The sequence below is a fragment of the Aspergillus luchuensis genome, chromosome 6 (genome assembly GCF_016861625.1).
Source record: "Aspergillus luchuensis IFO 4308 DNA, chromosome 6, nearly complete sequence".
Taxonomy (NCBI): domain Eukaryota; kingdom Fungi; phylum Ascomycota; class Eurotiomycetes; order Eurotiales; family Aspergillaceae; genus Aspergillus; species Aspergillus luchuensis.
In genome coordinates, this window is record NC_054854.1 from 2,333,708 (window position 1) to 2,351,200 (window position 17,493).

General features: G+C 48.3%; 3 protein-coding genes across 3 annotated transcripts; 1 reads left to right on the forward strand and 2 right to left on the reverse strand.

Moving 5' to 3' along the window:
- Positions 1 to 486: 486 nt before the first annotated feature.
- Positions 487 to 939, forward strand: IMP3 (snoRNA-binding rRNA-processing protein IMP3; the record flags this gene model as incomplete). The annotated part of the gene is made up of 1 exon (XM_041692939.1): positions 487 to 939. One exon carries the CDS (start codon positions 487 to 489, stop codon positions 937 to 939), a length of 453 nt encoding a protein of 150 aa, XP_041546274.1.
- A 499-nt stretch (positions 940 to 1,438) lies between these two features.
- Positions 1,439 to 2,608, reverse strand: AKAW2_60777A (uncharacterized protein; the record flags this gene model as incomplete). The annotated part of the gene is made up of 1 exon (XM_041692940.1): positions 1,439 to 2,608. One exon carries the CDS (start codon positions 2,606 to 2,608, stop codon positions 1,439 to 1,441), a length of 1,170 nt encoding a protein of 389 aa, XP_041546275.1.
- Positions 2,609 to 13,759: 11,151 nt separating this feature from the next.
- Positions 13,760 to 15,184, reverse strand: AKAW2_60778A (uncharacterized protein; the record flags this gene model as incomplete). Its single annotated transcript, XM_041692941.1, has 1 exon — positions 13,760 to 15,184. The coding sequence occupies one exon, from the start codon at positions 15,182 to 15,184 to the stop codon at positions 13,760 to 13,762; it is 1,425 nt and encodes a 474-aa protein (XP_041546276.1).
- Positions 15,185 to 17,493: the final 2,309 nt, after the last annotated feature.

Sequence of the window (17,493 nt, forward strand, 5' to 3'; positions counted from 1 at the left end):
GTATAGACGATAGATTATTAAAATTAAGGCTGAATTGTATCATCGATGTCCCCAACAGGTTCACATTGTACCAAGATAACTAAAGTAGCACATTGCTTTGCACACCAAGCGAAACATATTATCATTATGATATATGCTTTACACGGGAAGTTACACATCAATCTATATGCGTTCCAGCATTATATCAATACAAAGTGTTTAATCAGTCTAGCACTCTCCATACTAGCACTTCATCACCACACCACAACCAAGAATACACCGCCCTCCACACCGCCCCTATCCCAACCAACCACAACCCCCCTCACACCCAAGCAACACCCATTCTACCCGACAAATCCACCTCTCCAATAATCCTATCCCCAAAATTTTCTTATCAGCCAAAACCATCACCACTCCCCCGGCCATCTTCACCACCCTCCCTCACCCAACCCCCTCCCCCAAACTACATCCTCTCCCCCGGGAGAATAAATAAACCCATCAACCAAAATGCCCCGCGCCCTCAAACACCACGAGAAAAAACTCCTCCGCAAAGTCGACTTCCACACCTACAAATCCGACAACAACCACCGAGAATCGCAAATCCGCACGCGCTACCACCTGCAAGACCCCCTCGACTACCGCAAGTACAACCAGCTATGCGGCTCCCTACGCCAACTGGCGCACAAGCTCTCCGAACTGGACCCCGAGAGTGATCCCGTACGCAAGAAGCTCGAGTCCGAGGTGCTGGATAAGTTGTTCCGCATGGGGATTTTGAAGCAGAGTCGCGAACAAGGAGCGGGGCTTTCGAGGGTCGAGAGGGAGGTTACGGTTAGTGCGTTTTGTCGGAGGAGGTTGGCGGTTTGGATGGCGAGGAGTGGGATGGTGGAGAATGTTAAAACGGTATGTCTCTCTCTTTCATTCATTTATATTCTTGTCTATTTCCTTTGGGAAGAGAGGTGAGGATTGTGCTAACGGCGGGACTGTGTAGGCTGTCACCTTCATTGAGCAGGGCCATGTTCGCGTCGGGACAGAGGTCGTCACGGATCCGGCGTACCTTGTTACGAGGAATTTGGAGGATTTCGTGACTTGGGTCGACTCTTCGAAGATCAAGAGGAGTATTATGCAATATCGGGATAATTTGGATGATTTTGATATGTTGTGATACCTCTATCTATTTCATTTTGTGGGTTCAGTTGTTGTTTGGGTTTTCGGAGTTGGGAAAAGTTACTTATACTTATGTTTATACTATACTATATTGCTGTGCTATGCTGCTGCTATTTTACTTGTGTATTGGATAGATGCATGTGCATATGCATACTGGTTACGGTGTTGTGTCTGTATGATTCGTATATCATTATAAAAAATGCATCTAGCTGGGTATCAAATGTAATCAATCATCCGCCAGAAAATAAAGCACGCCTGGACTGATAACAAGGCTAGTATACTTCCAGGAAATTGGTTAAGCAGTCTTCACTCTCCCTCCCATTCGATGAATCACCGTCTTCCGGCTTAACTTGAAACCCTTCGGAAGGCTCCTCCCTCCCCGCTTACTCTCGCACTCTTCTGGCAAATCCATACGGAACCGCCGTACACTCCCCTCATAGTTCCCCTTTCCATCCTTGCCCTCTTCGAAGAACGGCGTGCGGTGGTCTCCGAATTGACACCATCGCGGCGCTACTCGGCGCCAGAATCCACGGACTCCACTACTGGCGCGGTCGATCTTTTCGTATTCGCGCCTCCGTGTGGAGGGCGATGTCCAGTCGATCACGGTGACGGTGGGTTGCACGGGAGACGTGCATGCTGGCTCGTAGGCACTGAATGTAGCTGCGCGGATTGGACCCCGTGGGGAGTCGTTTTGGTTGCTTTGGTCTTGGTAAGTCGAGATGGAGAGTGGTGTTCGCATGGTAGGTGGGGAGCTGGCGTTGGATGCAGAGCGCAAAGGGCGTGGAGGAGTACGTGATGTGCTGGAAGATGGGGGTCGAGATGCTGATATTGATGCTGATGCTGATGCTCGTGGGCTAGGTTTGGATGTAGAGAGGCCGTCGTCTTGGAATAGACGGCATGATTCACGATGCAGAGCTATCAGGTCTTCACGCCGGGCTGTTCGGTCGGAGATCGGTGTTATAGAAGCTGTGGTTGCGGAGCGACGGTGTGAGTGGAGAGAGCTGTGTTGGCTGTGAGGGCTGGAGCGTCGCGAGGAGTGAAGCTGCTCGGGAGATTTGGTTGTTGCTGTTGTTGGTGATGGAGGTGAGGTTGTTCTTTTGCGTTTGGAGGTTCGTCGACTATTTGTTTTCGTGGAAGATGATGGGGTAGTCGTGGTGGTGGTCTCCATACCGTCCGAGAGTTGCTCATCGGCTACTGGGATAGATACGATGGGCGGACTGCCTGCCCCCACGGTGATATCGGTGACTTCGAGGGTAGTGGCGTATACTTCTTTTGAATCAGGGTCGTTCACACCGGGTGAGACGATGGAGAGAGAAGGGACTTTTGTCATCAAATAGGATGTAGGTGTAGATGTATGCTCTGGCGCTGGGCTGAGCGGTGGGGAAGAGATCGTAGGAGAAAGAGGACGATGGTTGGAAGAGCCACCAGGAAGATCGGGGCGCTGGCATGTGAACGTGGCCGCCATTGTTATTTGAGCCTGTGCCTGGCCTGGCACTTCCAGGGCCGAGAACCGTAGCGGGATGGGGAGTGTTTGACTGAAGAATGACGCGGTCCAGCCGGATTCACATGCTCCCTGCCAAATGGCACCAGTCAGGAGAGCAGTGAAGAATGCGCGATCAACAGCGGGTGAACATGCTTGTGCTATAAACAGAAATAGGAGAAAAGCGATCGAAATAAAGATGGGGTAGATAGTAGATGAAAAAACGAAAGGAGGAAAAGGGTGTTTTCTATGGGAGTATGTCAGGAGGACAGAGAGAACCCGATAAGATTAGGGTTCTGAGAGGGGAGGGGAGGGGGGAAGTTGGCTGCTGGCAAGGGACAAATGATGAGGGTCAGTCGATCTTCAGAACACGAGGATCATCAGCACGTTTTAGGGATAGTCACGATGTACAGTGTAGGGGTTGTTTGCTCCAAGAAAATGAAAGACAAAGGGGGAGGATTTGCGGGATGAATGAATGCACCTGGCAAGGAAGGGATGAATAGATCGATACGTAGTTAACTAGGGGTGGGTTCGAGACAGGTCTTATTATAAGTAGAAGTAAACTACGAAAGATGAACTAAAGATTCACCGACCAGGCATGCCAACTTCGATTTTAGTTTCTTTGCAAGCGCCTGCAAGACCCTCCCCGGCGGCAGACCAAACCGGTTCAGTCTTTAAACACGGGCTACTTTTAGTTTAAGAGTGTGGAACTGCCAGATGATCGTATCCCTGTGTAGAATCCGGGTTGACGCCAATTCAGCAAACCCGTCCCTAACTAGTCAAGCACGAAGCATAATGAGAAATCGAAACACTTGCTTTGAAGGCCCAAAGAAAGAAAAAAAAAAAAGACTCCCCGCATAGTAGTCTCTCGCCCGAAAGTTAATACTATTGAAGATTCAGTGTGATAGGTCCAACAAACCGATCTATCATCTTTTGTTCTTTTATTTGTTGTTTTTGATTTTCTTTCTTGCTCTCTCTTCTTTGCAGCGGGGCATGTCACCACCCCCCGTGTTGTTTGTGTGTGTGAGTGCTGCTGCTGGTGAGATTTCCTCCCCCTTGCAGTTCACCAATAAGGCTAACGGATGATACTAACAAGAGGGATTAGTACTAGTAGTTGGATCATGTCCCTGCATGTCAATGGAGTGATGGTCTCCAATCAGCACCATCAGCCACCAGGGGGGGATCAAGGTACCTTTTGGAGTTTCCCACCCGTGGAAATATTCTAGTGTCCCCGTTTAGCCCCTCCAGCTAAATCCTTCCACGCGATGGTGTGAATGTTAGTGAGCTGGATGATTGCACCATCAACTGCCCTGGCAGACTGGCAGTAAAGTACTCAGGTTACTACTTCCCTTGCTTGCAAAGAAGGGGGGGCCATTGGGGATCCAGACTGCGTCCACCGGGGGGTGTGAAGCGAATCCATTGGATTGTTTACTACTACTATCGACTTAGTGTCTCCTGCCAGCCAATCTGTGGTTCGGCGCCCCGCCCGTCGCTCATTCCACGGCTTCTGCTTTTTCACCGCCAGTTATTGCAGGCGCAGATGGATTCAACAATAATTAATGGAATAGTCTGCTTGGTAGAATTTTTGCCGTAAATGAAGATAGTATACTCGTTTTGATAGATTCTACAGAAATTATTTTTTTCTCACTGTGTAAGTGAGAGTGTGCGTGTCTTAAATTCTCCCCAGACATCCTCCCCTCCAAGAATCCAGTAAGCGCTATCTCAAACAGTAACATTCCCTGTTGTGTAACCCCACCATGACGCTGCCTGCAGATTACTCCTATCGACACTGCATCCAAATTCTGCCGCAATTTTGGGTATCCTCCCTCATGTACTTAGCTTGTAGCCTGACTGAACCTTCCAAGCGCCCGTATGGCACACAAACTTAAAACTTCCTGCTTCCCAAACCACATCGGCGCTATCTCATGTGCCAGCATCGCCAAGCCCAGTTTCACTTACCGCCATTGTCCTCCAATGACTTCCACCACACCGCAATCCTGTGATCTTCATCTTTCGTGATCCAGAAGTGTACTGCTTCGGTCGCTCAGGCGAGATACGTCCCATTCCCGCTGTGCCTACTTACTCCATACTCAAAGTGCACTACTAACCCGGGGATGCAATACTAGCCAATCGATTGACAATCTTCGAGAAACCCCCCCGCCAGATAATCCCCGAAGCTGCGTGGCCACCGTCGATCTTGGCTTCCTACCACTAGTGACGTCTTGGCATGCCCTACGCTCGGCCATTCTCTCATGTTCCTGTTGGTCTGCATGCATATAACGTGTCGAGAGGTATTGAGACAGATAGCACGTGGGTTGCCAGCATGGGTGTTGGGATAATTTGTACGTGGTAGATGACATGAGTAGTCTTGTAGAACTAGTCCTACTAATTCTGTTCCTTTAAGATATTACTCTTAAACCTGCTATCATCTGCTTTCTAGTCTCCGAAGGCTGGCTGCCGCTTAGTGGTCTTAGTATTAGTAGTATATATTTGTAGCCTGATGTAGTAATATCGAGATAATCGAGCGGAATTGCATCCCTCCTACAACGTCAGTATGTCTCGTAGACTCAGGAAGCCGTGCTACAGTACTGGTATAGTACAATATACGAACGGCTGCCCCTTCTATTTTTGGCCCAGTTCTCTCTATAGCAACCTGTCGGAAAGTCCCTTAATTAATGGTGATGGCAGCCGGAAGACACCTCCGCTGTTCGAGGCTCGTTTTGATACGCCCGAAATATTACCTTGAACTCGCTGGTGTCGACAGCTTCTGTTTGCTTCAGGATAACCAGATGTATTTCAGCAGCTGTTATCATGTAGGATCTGTTGATTCTTCTTGTGTAGTCGCAAAGGTCTTAAGCTGCTACAGACACGCTTGCTAAAGACTCATTAATCTTTGTGAACTTGGCCGACGATAGACCAGGGGGAATCATATAGCTATGTTACTAGTAATACCCAGCTGGATTTAGTATACTTCACTGGGCAGGAGCCTCAATCCTATACTTAGACCAGACCTGGTCAAAACCTTGGCTCTCGGCTGTAGTACCATGGAATAGCGACTATACCTCGAGAGTAAACACTTCCCTACGAAACGTGAATTCTCCCACTCCCATTGTAGGGATAGAGCAGTAACACTCGTCTTGTTGTATCCATACTGTACTGTAGTTCTTTATTTCGGTATCGAGGCTGTTCTGCTCGTGAAGTGACAGGACGAGGTAGTCGCGTCTCGTTGCCCGAAACGGCAGGTGTTACTCCCATAGTAGACTGACTCTTCGTCGCCCACTTCACTCCAGCTTCTTCTCATTCACACCCCGACACAACCCAAGGAGAACCAAGCTGCAACCTTGACAATCTATGAGGATATACAGACAGAGTCTTCTGGCCATATACTTTTGTTTTGGACTCATCTACAAGCGTTTTCCATGGATTTGCAGAGCTATAGGACCTATTGTTAGTACCCAACTCCCCCATATTGCAAAATCCTGATGCTAACGATACTACATTTACGTCCAAATCTGCTGAGATTTTTATGGGATTGCTACTATGAACTCAGAACTGTGACAGCGTCACATCAAGCTGGTTCATTCACCATGTCGTAAGGGAAAGATTCACTGGTATTTAAAACTCTTCCCTTCCCCCCCCAGGGAGGCTGGAAACTTCTTCTCCCACATATTTCTGCCATCTCCTTCTCACTTCTCTTCCATCTCTTGACATCTCTCTGCCATCTACTTTCATCTACTTGCCATCTATTTCCATCTACTTTCATCTACTTGCCATCTATTACCATCTACTTGCCATCTATCTGCTATTTCTTGCCATTTCTGCCATTTTTGCCATCTACTGACATCTATCTGCCACATAGCCAGCCTTTACTTACCAACTAACCTTCCAGATCTTCTAGTAGGTAACCCCAGTTATCTCCTGTCATCTGCCTACTCATCTATTCCCCATGTGTCTGGCTTTTCTGTTTTTGAGCGTGACTGACTTTGGTATAGGACACTCCGACACCACTGGCCTTGGTTGGGTGGATGGGACGGGCCTGGGACACCCACTACACAGCAACCAACAGTAAGTACTCAAATGAGCTGTTGACAAAAATAGCTGACTCTTCTATAGCACACCCAAACTCGACTGGCCTAGGTTGGGTGGATGGGACGGGCCTGGGAAACCTCGACACACGACTAGACACAGTAGACCGGTGAGTACTCCAGATTATCTATTGATATTGGCTGACATTTATAGAACACCCACACGCGACTGGCCTAGGTTGGGTGGATGGGACGGGCCTGGGAAATCTCGACTCGACACACGACTAGACACAGTAGACCAGTGAGTACTCCCTCCTTACTAGCTGCTGAACATGGCTGACTTATACAGAACACCCACACGCGACTGGCCTAGGTTGGGTGGCTGGGATGGGCCAGGGTAGCGACACACAACTAGTATACACTGTAGACCTGTGAGTACTTCCCTGATGAGCTTCTGATCATACTGGCTGACTGGTACAGAACACCCACACGCGACTGGCCTAGGTTGGGCGGATGGGATGGGCCAGGGTAGCGACACTCAACTATACACTGTAGACCTGTGAGTACTTCCCTGATGAGCTTCTGGTCATACTGGCTGACTGGGACAGAACACCCACACGCGACCAGGCCTCGGTTGGGCGGATGGGACGGGCCTGGGACAACAACACGCACACACAACACAATAAGTACTCTCTGACTTGACTGCCGATTTACTGACCCGCACAGGACTCATAACGGGTCTGGCCTCATGGTTGGATGGATGGGCTGGGCCTAGAAGACCTTATATTATATATACGCACCTGCGATCTAATAGCACAGTGACTACATCCGAGTTGGCTTCCAAATGACTTTCGATTTACTAATCTTGCACAGGCTCATCATCATACCCGGCCCAAGGTAGGGTGGCAGGGACGGGCCTGGGTTATATATACTTTAGTACTTTCTAACACAACACAGTGAGTGTTCCCGAGTTCACTTTCTAGTACCTTACTGACTCATCATCATAGGCGCGACAGCATACCCGGCCCAAGGTAGGGTGGCAGGGACGGGCCTGGGTTATATATACTTTAGTACTTTCTAACACAACACAGTGAGTGTTCCCGAGTTCACTTTCTAGTACCTTACTGACTCATCATCGTAGGCGCGACAACATACCCGGCCCAAGGTAGGGTGGCAGGGATGGGCCTGGGTTATATATACTTACTTTCTAACACAGCACAGTGAGTGTTCCCTGACTCGGCCTCCTGCTTTACTGACTCATCATAGGCGCGACAACACTTCTGGCCCACGGTAGGGTGGAAGGGACGGGCCTGGGACAACAGAGCACAACTCGACAACACAACACAGTGAGTATTCTCGGATTTGTTAACATAGTTAGTACTGACTTCGTCTAGGACTCATACGGGTCTGGCCTCATGGTTGGGTGGATGGGACGGGCCTGGAAGACCATATTATATATACTTACTTCCATATACGACATAGTGAGTACTTCTTCAGCTGAACTTCTCTTTTTCGCTGACTTCCAATAAGCGCGACAACTTCTCTGGCCCCATGGTTGGGTGGATGGGTCGGGCCTGGGACAACAACTCGCCACATACAACACAGTAACTGCTGAGTATTCCCTGACTTGCCTACCCGTTTACTGACTCTTCACAGGCGCGACAACTTCTTTGGCCTCATGGATGGGTGGATGGGATGGGCCTGGAAGACCATATTATATATACCTGCTCGGTTCTAACACAGGGGCTTGCAGTAAGTATTCCAACCACAGCTCTCCTTGCTTGCACGTGCATGTCTGATATTTTACAGGCTTCGGAAACAAGCCAGGCCCTGGTTGGGTTTCAGGCATGGGCTGGGCCGCTGTAGTAGACATAAGTGACCCAGCACTAAGTGTAAGTATCCCCATTTGTGGCTCCTGAATAGTATTGTGGCTGACTTTCTGCAGCCTCCAGCGAACCAGGCCCTGGTTTGGTTAGCTGGCTGGCACAGGCTGGGTCACCGGATTCAACATCCAACACACAGTTAGACTTCTCTTTCAGTTCTCAATTTCATAGTTTCTGACATCTTGCAGGGTTCACACAGCGTACCAGGCCTCGGTTGGGTGGCTGGGACGGGCCTGGGACATCGGATTCAACATCCGTCACACAGTGAGTAAAGCCTTTCACTCTTCATTCTCCTGATCTAGTATGTTTGACTCTTAGTAGGGTTCGCTGCAGCGGACCAGGCCTCGGTTGGGCGGTTGGGACGGGCCTGGGACATCGGACACGGGGGTGGAGGGTTTGGGTCAAGTAAGTATCTCAATCTTCGGCTTTTAGATGGTAATAAGGACTGACTGCCTTTACCTTCATGGTGGAGCGAACCAGGCCCTGGCTGGGTGGCAGGGACGGGCTTGGGACGTAGTTGTAGACTTCGACAACACAGCACTGGCAAGTATTTCCATTCACATCTCACTGATCGTAACCGGCCAACTATTCAGGTTTTACCGCTCCAACAAACCAAGCCTTGGTTGGGTGGTAGGGTCGGGCTTGGGATATCGGATTCAACATCCATCATACAGTGAGTCTACTCATTAACTGCTCGTTTGATGGACTTTGTCACTAACCACGTACAGAGTTCACTGCAGTGGTGAACCTCAGGCCCTGGTTGGGTGGAAGGGACGGGCCTGGGATCTACTAACTTTAACAGCAAAGTAAGTCATCCAACACATAGCTCTCTAGCTGAAGGTGTAGCTCACTTTTTACAGGGTTCACTGCAGTGGTGAACCAGGCCCTGGTGGGTGGCAGGGACGGGCCTGGGACATCGGACACGGAAGGGGGAGGGGGGTGGGGATTATGGAATCGACGTTGCTAGATCCGCAGTGTTGATACAAGACTGCATGGTCGACTGACTGTAGAGTGTTACCCGACAAACACATCATGCCCTGGTTGGGTGGATGGGACGGGCTTGGGATACCGACTAACCACAACAGCACAGTAAGTCTTCTAACTCATTATTCTGGATAAACTTGTGGCTGACTGTTTACAGGTTCACCACTGCAGTGAACCGGGCCTCGGCTGGGTGGACGGGACGGGCCTGGGTCATACCAACTAACTTTAGCAACATAGTAAGCTTTCCGAATTATCTCACTCTATAATGTGTGGCTGACTGACTCTCTACAGGGTTCACCACTGCAGTGGACCAGGCCTCGGCTGGGCGGTTGGGACGGGCCTGGGACATAGGATCCAACATCCTTTATACTGCAAGTCTTCCAAGTCATCAGTGGTTCCTTGATTGTATGTATGACTGACATCTGTAGGGTTCACCACCGCAGTGAGCTAGGCCCTGGTTGGGTGGCAGGGACGGGCCTGGGTCATCAGACATGGGGTGGGGGCTTTGGGTTGTGTAAGTCGTTATAAATTATGGCTTGGTATTGGTCAAAGAGCTGACAGGCTACACCTTCTGCATTACTCCTCGGAGGACCAGGCCTTGGATGGGCGGTTGGGACGGGCCTGGGTATCGGATTCAACATCCACTATACAGTAGGTTACCCACTCTATGGCTGTCCAGTTGCATGACTGACTTCTGCAGGTTCACCACTGCAGTGAGCCAGGCCTCGGTTGGGCGGCTGGGACGGGCCTGGGACATCGGACACGGGGGAGGGGGTGTGTAAGTAATATCTGATCATAGGGTGAAGGGTTGAAAGCATGACTGACTGATTGATCTTTTCGCATAACCTTGCAACGAAGCACAGGCCGGTCAGGCTGTTGTGGTGGAGTGTGATCATCCATCGTTTGGTATGTAAACCGCCAACAGTGGATTATTTCTCGGAGACCAGTGTGACTGACTGAGCACTAGATTGTTTCCTGGGACACGCACTGCAATGGACAAGTATCACTTCAGAGGAGCTGTCTAGTACACTTCTAAGATAGACCATCACTGAATTAAGCCTTATTTTGTGCAATATCTGGACTCGTAGTAACTATGTCAGGCAGACGGAACATTGGTTGGCTGATCGGCGAATTCAGAAGAGTAGCATGAATGCCTTTGTTTGTTGGTCGCTTGGCTCCTAATTGTGGCTTCATTTGCTTCAGAACGACTCCTACGAGTACACATTCTGACTTGAAGGGTTTTAGTTGCTGAGCAAGAGTTCCCGTCAATAACATCCCCAGACAACTTAGAAGCGAAAGTAGTATTATTCCAAGCCAACCATAGTCCTAAAATGAGAGCCAAAGTGACCTACTCAGCTACCACCACATCATCAACCCGCAACCTCAACCATAACATTCACAGTACCCCCAAATTATCTCTCACGCCGGCATACAATCGCCTAGTGAGAAATGCTCACAGAGATAACTCAAGAGCGAGATAGACTAACTTTGATAAGCAGGAGCAAAAGACAGCAATCTTGATGTAACGAGAAACAACAAGAAAGGACGTGTATTGATTCTACACTGTACTGTATACTGCCAACTGGGATCGATAGTTCCTAATGTACCGTCCCATTGAGAAGTTCTTGAAGTTATCTGATTGAAAGCAGCAATGTTGATGGTAGGGAGCTGATATGGATAAGAGAAGAGAAGGAAAGGGAAGGGAAGGGAAGGAAAGCTGGGAAAGAAAATAAGATAGAATGAATGAAGGAATGAATGTATTACACACAAAATCCACCCTATGTTGATCGGATACTAAGTGGTAGTTAGAATAATTTGGATCGGTCTAGGATGAGCACAGGGATACTATATTTGGCTTCTGCGAGTACTGGTTGGGTCAGAATAAATTTATTTGGGTGATATAGGGAGTAGATGAAGAATGAGATGTGGTTAAGGGGTGGAAATTATTCACGATAAAGTTAATTAATTCGATCGTGGTCGAAATCTTTCTGTAAATGGAGATAGATAGTGTACGTACATCCTGGTAGAGAGGCGATGTTGTAGAGGAGTAGCCTACAGATGGCTGAGGATGAGAGTAATAGCATTGTTTACCAGGACTGCTTCTATAGTTCTGTATCAGGGGCCTTCCGTCCAATAACTCTATAATATGTATACTGAAGATAAGAGCCCTCTCTGTAGGCCTTGGCTGCGTCTCGAGAGATTGCCCTTATTTCTTGAACTTTCTGCTCGTCGATATCCTTGTTTCTATTAAAAACTTCAAGTGCCAAAATTACGGTCTCAAACAGATAATGTGCGATATAATGTGGGGGGTCCCTGCGATCAACATCGACGTCGACGAACTTTGCTTCTTGGAAGTGAGTCCCCAGATTGGGTACCCATGAAGTGTGGAGCCTTTCGTCGTTTCCCCGAAGGACAGTCTCAAGCCGCTTCAACGGCTCGTCGCTTATATCAGGTCGAAGCTTTACCGGTCGGATTGAAGCCATATCAGCGTCAGTCCACTGAAGGTAGCCGCCTGGTTCTGTTTATCGCTTTAGGTTAGTTCCAGGTCAAGGTAATTTGCAGGGTACTGCGGGCAGTACGAACTAAGCAGTCGGAATAAACTCTTCAGAACATTTTTGATCTCAGAGTTTCGAAGGACGATGGCGAAAAATCGCACATTGACCAGGTCGTATGCACCGATTAGATGCTCGGGGACGGGGGATTTGACGTCCCAGTAATGCAGGGTCACGTTTGGTGGGAGCCATTCGCGGAGGGGGGCAGCATCGAACGAAACGTCGAGACCATCCAAACGAACAGATTTTGGTAGTTTACTGGCTAGGTCTGTGAGCCAGATACTTGGAGATTGTTAGCTGCTGAGTAGAGCGCATGTGGCTTCTTGCTTTCTGATTCTTGACAGACTTACGCGGTGCCGGTCCCAACATCAGCGATTCTCATTTCCGGATTCGCTGTGCAGATATGTGGGTGCATGTAACCTTCGTAGACTTGTCCTACAAAATGATGCATGGTGTTGATACTATAAGGCATGAGTATGGGTGCGTATAGCGATAATCCTTTTGAATGGACATGAATTTAGCCATACCGGATGTTGTCAAGCCAGCTCCTGTCGAAGGCATATTCCTCAGCCGCAGACGTAGTCATTCTTTCTTCTGGGTGCGAATGATATACTAGAATCAAAAATTGCTCAGATCCTCAACAGGATGCGCGTGGCAGACATAATCAAGGGTGCTGGAAAGAGAAGGAATTTGGGATTAAATAGAGAATAACGCAATTTTCTCGCTCAATGATAGACCGTCTGGAAAGCTGCTGTGTTACAGGTTTCTTTGTCGATCTCTCCTTCTCAGCTGACTAGTATCCCTTTCTCAAGGCGTTGCGCAAGGGTCACGTTGGATCGCGGTATTCAGCAGTAGATACACCGTCATGTCTCGACGCAACATGTTCTCCATGAGTGAAGACGGCTTTAACCCGCACATCACACTCATTGGGCTGATCTGCGTCGTTCAGCAGGCTTTTGCTCAAAGCACTTGTAACCGATGTAGCGATAGGACCAGATGGGCGTAGAAACAAGGTCAAAAAGACATCGAAGTGAGTCCAAATGTGGTTATGTGGTTGTTAAAGCGAGCTAACGAAGCATCACAAGCAGAGCTAAAGACGAATGCAAAGACGTGGACAGTCGTGGGATCATCCCATTTAGGAAGCCTGCAGCACGATAGAGGGTGTGACGATGCTTGCTGTTGAAGTAGATTGGATACAACAGAAAGCTGAGTGATAAGAGGGTAATGGTTTGGGGAATTCGGAGGTCGAAGACACATAGCGCCCTAGTCAGACTTTACCTCATCAGTATCAGCCATTCAGGATGTTAAGATAGGTGTGTCACATTATAATCCACGCACTGCACCGAGAATCGGGTGAGACTCTATTGCGTAGAGGATCAACGGCATGTTGTCATCCTTCACGGGCTGAAGAAATCCTCGCCTCCCAATAGGAGGAAGTGGAAGAAGACTGACAATCCTGCAAGGGAAGGTCAATGCGGGACAAAACAGGAGAGACTACCACCAAACGGTGCAAACTCTTTCTTCATCCTACCAATCACTACTTCTTTTTTTTATGAACAAGATCTGGTGAGAACTAATGATGAGAATTTGAAATCAAGAACACACTACCTCGAGCTGAACACTAGTCATCTAGACGGATCATTCTGACTGACCATTCCTGTTGTCACTCCAATACTCGCATTTCTACTGCGATCAACAAAGCATCGGTGACCATTCTTCCATTGGGCCAGTATAATCTGTAGCATCATCAATAGCCCACCAGACTGGCTCCGTGCAAGCGAGGATCATGTACATGCCTATGGTGTTCAAACAACTGCAGTCGGAGTATTTCTTCACGTATGCATTACCGATGAGTGACAATCGAGCTTCCCAGGAGACCTTATCGTATTGGTAACAGCCAGAGCAGCTTTCAAAATGAGCTAAGCAGTTGCGCAAGAGTTCGTCGTACCGATCCTTCTTGTGGCATCGGTTGCGGAGATCAAAGTCGTAGGGATGTGCACTGGGTGGCAGCGGATTCATACTGTTCAGAACAGGGTCGCCATAAGGGTCCTCCATTCGCTGATTGTTCGAATCTGGCGGAACCAGGTGTTCAAAGAGGATTGTTGTTTTATACCGCGCCATGTAGAGCTGCCAGGCCAGGCAACGCCCAGCAACGTACAATACCCAGTCGGCCCCCTCATCGAGGGCCCAGGCCCAGATATCAACACAGAGTCGACGGACCATATTAGTTGCTGGCACACCGCAATGCGCACCGACAATGGTTACCACATTATAAAACTCATTGGCTTGGTTGTCATGGCGGTAATCGCAGGCATCGTGCATGGCCACCGTGGCAAACGAGATGGCGTCGAGAGTGAGCTCATCTTCTTTCAAAAGACCATTCTCAAGTCTCGCCTGCAGAACAAGACCCCGAGCACCCGCATTGATCAGTCGATAACGGATACTTTGCAATTCATCTTCTGGAAATCTCAGGCTTTCGGCTTTGGGGTGAAGAACGTCAAGATAGACTGCCTGCACTGTGGCAAGCCAGGTATCCATCACCTTATGATGTTCTCCACCATGGGGATGGCAGCGATAAACATGAGCGATATATTCCACTGTGCGCTTTGCCGTTAATTCAAGCACAGAGGACATATCCTGGCAGAAGTGATAATAATCGGGAAACGTGGCGAGGAGGGCACATGTGGAAGTTCCACGCACGCAGTCCTTGCAAAGGACATTATCATCTACTATGGACCAGACATATCCATATGTGATCTCAGCAACAGCATGCCAATATGGAGTGTCTGGGACATCGAAAGTCTCAGACATGGGTCGCAGGTGGGCTCTTCCGCGCGGAATCAAGCCAGAGCGAGGAGGTGCCTTCAGAGGACGACGAGTATCGGGATATTCCTTCAGCGTGCGTGTCCATGCGATACTTTCTCCGATTGGACATGGCTTGACGTGCGTGTCGTAAAACCCTACCGGATTTCTCGGGTGAAATAGCCGGGGCCCGACGTTTGGAACCCAGGATTCTCTGAGCCGAGGAATAGCCAAGATATCAGAAATGATTCCCTTCTGCACTTCCTCTTCACGTTCGACGCAGTAGAGGCTAGGTCCAAAGAGGCCTGTCTCCATATTGCTTTGATTTAATGGAGTCGAAAATGCTAGTGTATTCAGAGACTGAAATAATAACAAGAAAAAAAGGATCAAGATAATCAGGGCTAAGTCGTACGAGAAAATCCAGTCCGACCAGACGACTTGAATGCTATAAGATGATCAAGAACTTGTACTAGTAGTGGGGATGTTATATACTGCAGTACCAGCTATTCAGTATTACTACTCACTTGCTTTCTCCACCCCAATAGTAGTAGTAGACCATTGAGAGACTTAGTACCCCTACTGGTATAAATCCCGCGTGAATAGTTTCAGCTCCTCCACTTCTACTGGATTGTGATACCCTGCCCCGCCTGCTATATAGTGAGTGGCTTCACAGGAAGCAGAGAGGGGGGGAGGTTTGCATTAGGTAGCACAAGGCTAGACAGATGCCTGCCCTGTGGAAGTTTTATCTATTCCAGCCAGCCACCAAATTCTATGAACAACACTGTAGATCTTCGGCATGTAGTCACCGCTTTGACCATGTCCAGGGCCCAAGTTACATAGGACTTTGGGGGCAAACATCAAAAGAAAAAGGAAAAAAGGGGGGGGAGCGAATGTCAACAGTTCGTTCATTGAGTACTAGTTTGAGTATTAGATCTGCTAGGACAACGCCTCACAGTTCATGTATATGCATTTCAATCACAATCAGTATTCAATGAAAAAATGAGACGTAATCTCACAAGAAATGACTTGGAAGTCACACATTCATCGTATCTATCACAAGTAAAGATCTTCGTTGGGCGGCCTGATAGGAGAAGGATGACGGATCTGTGCGCTGTGAGGATACTTTACGCATGGCGAGAAGTATCAAGTACGCTGCTATTCTCCGTATCTATATGAACCACTCACCACCCTCCCACCACTACTCAGAAGATAGTCATGATCACCGAAAGCATATATGTGGTGTCACACCAACCAGGATGATTCAATTGGTTCCGAACAGTCCACTTGATGGACGGGTGCCAGTTCACATCCCATGTTCCTAGAAGGTTTCCTCCCAAAAAGTACGATGGAAAAATACCCTTTACGTAGAGAGTTGACTCGTATTAAAAAAAATTGCTGGGTGCACCTTGATCAGAGGTGGTGTGTTCCACTTATAAATTGGTTGACCAGCAACTGGAGTGCCAACCACATCCGCTAATTGTTTTTTGAGTTTTGCCATTATTCATTTTATCTTATTTTCTTTCTTTTGTTACTATCGCGGCTGTCGGGGATTCAAAGCATATGACTGTGGAAAAATTGCACTCGGGCAGCAAAATGAGTGGACCAATTTAGCATCTTTGTCTCGCTTCCCATTTTTACTACTTGCATAAATCTCGTCGTAAAAATAGGGATCCTTGATATGTAATTCCCCAGGGTTGACTCGCACTATGGGCCCCTTTGCCTCTTGTAAGTATGATGAAAGCTAACTCTCTCTGAGCATCAGTTTTACCATAGTGTCCATGCATTCGCTCCACCTCCCAGATGTATATCCCCCCGTTGACTACATCGTAATCAAACTCGTACAAACTCGTAGCGGCAGCTAATTTTGGGCCTGGTATTCCACGGAGAGGGTGCAGTATCAGACGATAGATCGTACGCAGGCACAAAAAGACAAAGATGGCAAGTATGGCCCCGTAGTAGTCTATTTTGAGGTATAATTTAGTGCTCCAGGGGTTAACAATCGTCGCAGTAGATATTACTCTCAGCTGGCTGATTTTCTGGATGATATCGAGGATAGGCAAATGCGAGTACACTCGCAGTGACTGAAGGGAGTCCAAAAATTCGAGTTTCTGCTGCCTCTTATGCTACATCTATGCGACGCAAGGGTTAAATCAGCAACAGAACACATGTATCATTGGGTGTTCTCGATTACGTGCAACCAATAACCCGAAGGCGAGACACTTCCATATCGTCAACAGGAGCACGACATAACCCAACAACGTATCAGCTTGGCTCACAAGCTCTGCAGCCAGCATTCGGTTTAGCGAGACATGATTCATGGCCGGACGCTCGAAGCCCATTTTGGAAATGTAGTTGAAGCAGAAACATAGCCGTTTGCAAGACGTTGGCAACACGGATTAGGCCGTAGCGGAGTCTAGTGTTGAGTACTATGACATAGTAGATTGCTGCGTCACTTAGCTTGTGCTGCCTCAGTCGGTGGATCTGGTGTTAGGTGCGAAGAGTGACACGATGAAGCGCCGGGCATATAAATGGAAGCTTACCTAGTACAGTCAGTCGAGTCCAGCAAAATAGATATGTTCCAGAAAGACCCATGCTAGCTGCATAAGCGCATTAGTGAACATCTC